Source organism: Haliotis rufescens, unplaced genomic scaffold (assembly GCF_023055435.1).
Source record: "Haliotis rufescens isolate VD_foot unplaced genomic scaffold, xgHalRufe1.0.p SCAF_19, whole genome shotgun sequence".
In the NCBI taxonomy this organism is placed as follows: Eukaryota; Metazoa; Mollusca; class Gastropoda; order Lepetellida; family Haliotidae; genus Haliotis; species Haliotis rufescens.
Window position 1 is genome coordinate 334,435 of NW_025963879.1, and position 7,834 is coordinate 342,268.

At 41.3% G+C, this 7,834-nt stretch overlaps 1 protein-coding gene and 1 long non-coding RNA gene across 2 annotated transcripts; one reads left to right on the top strand and one right to left on the bottom strand.

The window, feature by feature from the left end:
• Nucleotides 1-2,666: 2,666 nt before the first annotated feature.
• On the top strand, nt 2,667-3,115 carry LOC125381643. The gene is made up of 2 exons (XR_007221927.1): nt 2,667-2,805; nt 2,985-3,115. It is a non-coding gene; the product is annotated as an uncharacterized LOC125381643 (long non-coding RNA).
• Nucleotides 2,853-7,834, bottom strand: LOC124142583 (receptor-interacting serine/threonine-protein kinase 4-like). The gene is made up of 2 exons (XM_046511152.2): nt 7,762-7,834; nt 2,853-4,626 (listed from the first exon to the last, which is right to left on the bottom strand). Exon 2 carries the CDS (start codon nt 4,453-4,455, stop codon nt 3,208-3,210), a length of 1,248 nt encoding a protein of 415 aa, XP_046367108.2. The 5' UTR covers nt 4,456-4,626; nt 7,762-7,834; the 3' UTR covers nt 2,853-3,207.

Here is a 7,834-nt window from a genome sequence, read left to right on the forward strand (position 1 = left end):
CAATGATCAAGCCTGCCATGTTGCTGTAGAAAAGGGCGGTAACTCATAATTCCACTCGCCTACTCACAACTACTACAAGTGAATCCACAACAGTGCCGACTGCCGCATAACACTATAATATTAATTAATTGTTAAAGATTGTTTCATTTTTCATTATAAGTTAGGATATGTCAAAACGTTATTAAACCTGTACCTAACGCTCTGTAAATATATTCACAAATTGGCAACTGAAGTGAGAGGAACAATAAACATGCAAATCGAAGGCTATTGGTGATAAAAGCGACAAACCCGTTTCCATAGTCATAGAAATCTCAGCTAAAAGCAGAGTCGATTGTATGATTCCGAGGAGATCTCAGGTTCACACTGATTATGGCTTATCAACATCGTAACCATGCTGACGCGTTTCACCAAAATGGTCAGCTCGAAATGTTTTGTACATCTGAGGCTTATGCCTACATCACTTTGGTATTTTCCCCAAAACTAAGCTGGTGCGCCGTGATTTGACTAAAATGCTGAGTGTTCAAAACGGCGTCAAACGCAACCCACTCACTCTATGTTGAGTAAGATAATAGTAAAGGACTTACATCTTGATAATAACTCAAAGGAAGAATTGTGTAAAGTATGTGATTGTATTTGATATCTTTTCATTTAACTTTTGATGAGCAATTCCTTAACATGATTTAAATTGTGATAATTTATAAAAGCGTCAACGCAAGAGAATAACCAGTCTCGATTATCCGTCGAATTAGATTCCATCGGGCGTAAAATACAAAATAGCGGTGAAAATTATAATGGATCAATAAAAGTCAGTGTTGGCACCAGGTGTTCGCGAAAAGGGTTAGCACGTCCTGAACTACCTTAACTAAACTCATAACTAAATGTCATAAAAGCCAGGTCCTCTGCTCACGCGGGGTAGGGCATCCACCTACGTAGCGGCCTATTCTAATGGTCAGTATAAACCCTCGGACATTTTCTAACCCGAGTATTGTGGTGACAAGACAGCGATTTTTTTCTGCCAGAACATAGGCACATGTGCATTTGAATCATTAATAATATGTTTAACACAACTAACATGATGTCAACGAACGATGGAGCGACTTCAAGCACTTTTACCGTCAAGTAAGCCCCCCCCCCCCCCCCCCCCCCCCCCCCACAACACACACCAGCTATGAACAGATAAGAACCCAGGACACATTGCTATGGAAATACGCCATTCATTAAAGTACACATGAATATTGCAATGGCAGCAAATCTGTCAAACTGAACAACATCTCGGCACACTCGGATTAATGCATTTCTAATTAAATATTCCTACACATGACAAGACGTAAGAACAGAGTTACTTTAAACAAATCCACAAAAAGAATGAAACTGGATCTTATTTGGAAGAGTGTTATCGGTCACCGGCTAATGCAAGTTTTTTCGTTCAGTTTTTCACCCGCCATTTGGAATATTCTCAAAGGCCAGTCTAACGGTTATGTGATTTGATATACAAAACATGTATACAAAAGGTAATGCCAACAACCTATGGTAGATGGTGACATATTCTAAGAATGTACTAGAATAATATCACACAAACGGTAATCAATATTATTATTTACCGAGCAATCATTTCCATAAAGTGGAGCAGTGGTTGCTTTCTGCCAATTAAAGGCGCTCTTTTACTTCCTATTATTCAGAAAATGTGTGCACCGATATGAGTCAGTCAGAGATTTGGGTTTAACGCCGCTTTGAACAATGTTCCAGTTATATCACGACGTGTCAGCTTAATGTGGGAGGAAAGCCCAAGAGTTGCAACTCTGCACAGCGAATTGCGGCGCCTCAGACGACTGCAACCCCCCCCCCCCCCCCCCCCCCTCACCAATTTCACCCTGTTTGAAAGACAAGGTCACGGGAAAGCTACCTGAGCAGACGACGCACTAAGGGACGTAACTCTAATTTCTTACCACCCGGGCTGATATTGATCGCCCATTCAAAATGCATTGACAAGCCATATCAGCCTAGCAGTGGGTGTAATACGGGCCAGGTTCTTACACCCCCTGGGATATGACCGTCTCTGTGTTGGCTTTATTGCACATGCAAAATGCTTCATGTCATTGGTAGGTATAGGTATATGATACATGAATTTATGGCAGGTATATTGGGATAAATGTGTCAATATTGGCACTGAAAATGTTATCACATACATCATTATGTTTTTATTTCCTAAAACTGAAATCTACCAACATAAAAATCACAAACAACAATTCCGGAAAGTACTGTCTATTCTGTAAAAGATGTATGTACATAACAAGTGTAAATACTATATAAAACTTGAACGCACGGCTAAAACTTAACTAACAAATATTGGTCAAGAAAATATTTTCACTGTGGTCAATATGAAAAGAAGAATTATCAAAACAACTTTTATAATATAATGAAACAAAATAGTTGCGGTTCCAATGGAATTGCCCTGTTTAACAAGGTAAGGTGAAATGGAGTTTAGTGTGGCGTTCTAGACTATTTCAGTCATACAGCGACACGCATGCACATATTTATCATGCATGGATACCCCACTTAGGCACATTATACTGAAACCGGAAAGGCAAGTCCGTATTTTATCACTTAAGGCAGGGTAACATCAATTACCATCGGTTTACGTCTTTTGCCATGACGCGACCCGGGGATCGAACCAATGTCCTTCCTCTCTTGGGGCAGGCTCTCTGTCCAGTACTCCACAGATGGGTTCCCCGGATCAATGAATTCATGGATAGGCTAGAATGTCGTATATTTCTACAAACGTTCCCAACATTAACTGTCCAGAAGGTGAGTGAGTGAGTGAGTATGGTTTTACGCCGCTTTTAGCAATATTCCAGCAATATCACGGCGGGGGACACCAGAAATGGGCTTCACACATTGTACCCATGTCGGGAATCGAACCCGGGTCTTCGGCGTGACGAGCGAACGCTTTAACCACTAGGCTACCCGACCGCCCCGTCCAGAAGGTGAGATTTCTAAGGAACGACTTTATTTTTTGGGGTCATCATTTTGGAAAAGTTGATATAATCCTTTTTCACAACATATTGAATACTTTTCTTGATAAGGATTTCTTGATCAGGTATCCTTTATTTCTCAATTCCAAATTTCAAAAAGCCCTTGATTCCAAACGAAATTTTTATGCTCATATACTCAGTAACATCCGCAAATCAATCTGAACACGCATAACGTTTATGCTCTAACTGATACCGCTGACGGACTCATGCGAATCAAACGTTTCAAAGTCACATCTACGGGAAGAACATCCACTCTCCCGACTGACACAATGCCCATATAAGTACGTACACGTAGACAGCACAGATATTTCAAGGAAGAAATCCCACTATAAGGTTTCTTGGAAAAGTCTTCACATATCTTATACAACCATTTGAACCCCTTAAATGACCAATCCTTGTCACTATCAGAACTGGACCTGACCACTATTTCAGCTAGTGTAACGTTCTCAGTAAACAGGGCATCGCTCGACATCAGCTCCAGAATGTTCGGTTTTGTGGGATCATATTTATAAGGAGCCGTGTAATCCGGGGGGACATTGGTCAAATGGCGGACCGATATGTTCATATCCAGTAGAAACTGCCATACTGGTAAAATCAGATCTTCCTGTTTTTCAAATGTTGCTCGACACACATATTCATACAGGTCCCTCACCGGAGCGTATGCACCCTTCTCAAACACCATCTGGACGATATCACGGACACCGACATCTGACACAAAATTAGATATCATCGTTTCTCCAGATATCCGAACTTTATTGATATCAGCTCCTGCGTCGATCAATGTCCGAGCCATGTCCTTAAGTCCCCTGTTGAAGGCCTTGCCCAGTGGGTAGCACTCCTCGTACCAGTAATGGTAATTCGGGGATCCTTTCATGACTGACAATATGTCCTTCTCCATCTGGTCCGCAATGTTGGGATCAGCCCGCTTGGAGAGCAGATACTTCACTACATCTTCATGTCTACCAAGAATTGCCCAATGAAGACCAGTATTTCCGCTTCCATAGGAGTTGACCTCCACCTTGTGAACTTCCAGCAGCTCCCTGACAAGGTCAAGGTGACCTCTATAAGCAGCCAGATGAAATGGTTGACGATGAGGCGTCGTATCAATCTTGTCCTTCCTTCGGTCTTCTTCGAAGGGGGAGAATCCTTTCTCAAGGAGTAGGTCAAATATGCCCTTGTCACCACTCTCCGCTGCTACACAGATTGGGCTGACCACAGTTCGGGGAATATTATTTATCTTTGAGGTTGCATAAGGTCTTTTGAAGAACCATTTCTCCACGGAGGCTCTATCTCCGTTGGTAATGTGTTTGTTCAAGGACTTCCAGGATCGTTTGAGTATGGGTAGTGAGGATTTGGCTCTTAAAAGAAACCTTTCACCTCGAGACCTTTCTTCTGAAATGTTGTACTGCTCTGTTGTACTCATGATAAATTAGTCACGTTATGACTTCAGGCAATTTGGTTACAATGCGTTTGTATCACAGGTGTTCTGTGAAGCCATATGCGATTTAAGAAAGATTAATGTCTTCTTGACGTTGTGATCTCACCATAGTATGACTGCACCAGATGGATCTTCAAGTATATAGCCATCACGAAGCTGAAACGAAATATTAAGGAGTTAGAGGGTTTGTTTGTTTTGTTTGCTGTTTAACGCCGCACTTAATGGTGGTAATCCAAGCCAGTTTTAGCAATATTCCAGCAATATCAAAGCGGGGTACACAAGAAAAAGGCTTCACGCATTGTTCCCATTCGGCATGACAAGCGAACTCTTTAAGCACTAGGGTACCTCACATCACCCGAGTTTCAAGCTTGTACTGTTTGTTTGTTTGTTTATTTGTTGTTTAACGCTGCACTGTAAATGTGGTCTGTAAATAATCGAGTCTAGACCAGACAATCAAGTGGTTGATATCATGAGCATCGACCCACGCAATTGGGATACGATGACATGCATCAATCATGTCAATCAATCAAGTCAGTGATTCTGACCATCCAATCCCAAAAGTTGACTCTTACGACAAGCAAAGTCGCCTCTTAAGACAAGCATGGGTTGCTGAAGACCCGGATCTTCACGGGTCGAGTGAGTGAACGAATACAACAGTTCCACGCCACAAACAAGTGATTGATATCCTTTTCGTTTCCTAATATATTTCATATTTTAGGGTGTGCGTTTCTTTAGGGAGTGAGTATATTATTAACACAGCCTTACATAACCAACATACACGGTATATCCCGTGCATATCGAATCACTAGTACATATAAGAACAAGTCTATGTTTAAGCATACTGGTGATGTGGAATACTTGGCAAATATTGAGTCGCATGGCTGTATTCCACCTTGTGATCATTTTTGTCAGGCCAGTTTCAACATTGCGACCGGATTCCAACATGGCGGTATTACGGCCACCTTCCAAATCCACTTCCAATGCTGCAGGATCTCCAATATTCTACAAGTCTCAACCCGTCATCTTGTGGGCTCACCCTCGATGGGGTTGGAAGTTGCGTAAAATATTTGTCTCCCTTAGAGGTTATGTAAGTTCCATGTCATTCAAAGTATGTTAATGCATGCCAGTATTTTAAGCACAGTATATATGTAATTTTAATTATGACCAAACTTCCTACCTATCGCCAGTGACTAAAGGGATGGTGTAAATCCTACCGTAAGTCCCCATGGTCCCTAGTATGGTGGCTTAACTTTGTTTGCTGGTAATCTGAAGTTCGTTTTTATAATAAGTGAGTGTGGTTTTACGCCGCTTTAAGCAATATTCCAGCAATATCCGACGGGGGACACCAGAAATGGGCTTCACACATTGTTCCCATGTCGGGAACTCGGGTCTTCGGCGTGACGAGCGAACGCTTAAACCATCAGGCTACGCGACCGCCCCCGCTTTTATAATGAATTGTTATGTATAGTAATATCTTTTATGGTCATATACTAGTTTTAAATACAAATATGCGACTGTCTAGTTATTGTACTGGTCTTTGTTGACAGGTTTTCTAGTCTAAATCTATTTATTATTGATGTATAGACTTTTTTAGTCACGATATGGATGAAATACTGCCGATGTGACTTTTCACTCACTCACTCACACACCCTTGTTGGCTTCATGGGGTGAATTGGGGACTTATTTGTTTCTATAGAAACACCTTATGACCACCTAACACACTTCTTAATTCGAATCAAGCTAATTTGAAACCGAACGCGTTTCAAATTTTAAGGTTTCAATTAACAGTTAAGTGCATTAACCTTCAAAACAGGTGATTTATTCGCAATTCGACCGCAGTAAAACTAGTTGCTTATTCTGGGTTACCGGAGGCAATGATTGATGTGGCGTTGAGTTAGATGTTTAGCTGATGTGAATGAGTAACGGGATAATCAATAATCGCATTTAAGCATGTTGTTGTATATAGTCAACATGACCTCATCAAGTTACTGCACTCACATGGAAGGGTAATCAAGATACTCTGTAGACCCTCAAGACGTCACAATGTGTAGGGGCACGGGTGGCTAAGGCGCCGCGATTCGCTGTGCAGAGTTACGTCCCTAGGGCATGCCAAAAACCTATGATTGTGGGCTCGAATCCCGGTTCGCCCCGATTTAGTTTCTAGGTTTGTCAGCACCATCCCCACGCTTGTGGGTTTCATCGAAGTGGTAAACGTCTGAGACCTGCATCACTTCGGGCTTTCCTCCCACATTAAGCTGACACGCAACTCACTCACTCACAATGTGTAACAGACGGGATCGATCATGTTGACATTTTGATGCAAGGATATTAAAGCTCTCTCGTGTCCCAGAACATTCATTCTAAATAATGTTCCAGTGGAATGATAATTTTTTTCAGTTTCAAAATATTCCTTCAGCAGTGAAACGTACAGAACTATTATTAATGTGATTTGAAACCCCTATTTGGTCAATCAGATTCGCGTATATCCCTAAGCTGTGATAACATATATATAAACTAATGCATGTATGTATTAATGACTTTATTAGTTAACTATCGTTGTATCATCATTCAAATATTGGGTGATTTGAGGAAGAAAGAATAAACGTCTAATTTTTCACCTACTATACGATGAAAGGAGTAAAATGAACTGTTTGCGCGGTGTGACAGTTTAAACGGTCGCATAAGTATCTTGAAGAAGGTATATATCGCAAATAATCAATAGAGACCTACAATTGTCCATGTGAGTATAAGCTACTAACATTCTAAAGCGTTCGTGATGATCAAGGGCCTACAACATATCATATTTGGATTTCAAAAGCCCCCCTCCACTCCCCCCGGATCCCCCTGAGACCATGAGGTCAGGCTTATCAACAGACGCACCTGTTCAAGGGAGGTAACTCACATCTCCTAAACCTCCGGGACATAAAACCGTTATCTAATCTCGTCTATATATTTAGCAATCCCACAAAAAAACATTATCCTCCATGTCAATGTTCACTTTTCTTACCTTAAAAAATGATCTTGTAATTTCCGTTTACCAAATATGTAATAAACACTTAACGTCCGCCCCACCTGATATTAAAACGTTATCTATCAAAACATGTCCACCGACACTAACTAGGAAGTGCGGCAGCTGTTTCGCCTTTTTAGAATAATGCCACAACTTTAGCTCAGTGACTTGCCATACACTGACATGTTATCTAAAACCTGTGACGGCGCCCGTAGAGCAGTAATGCGAGAATATATAACCCGTGTGAAACACTTATTAAATAGTACACTTGTTTGACTTACCCCGGGTAATCGTCGATTGAGCCTGCTATAGTCTGTTTCACGCATCGTTGCTGTTATAGTCTCTTCCCCCTTA

Excerpts from the sequence above, each read along its gene's own strand:
- LOC124142583 (XM_046511152.2), bottom strand. The coding sequence starts at position 4,455 with ATGAGTACAACAGAGCAGTACAACATTTCAGAAGAAAGGTCTCGAGGT.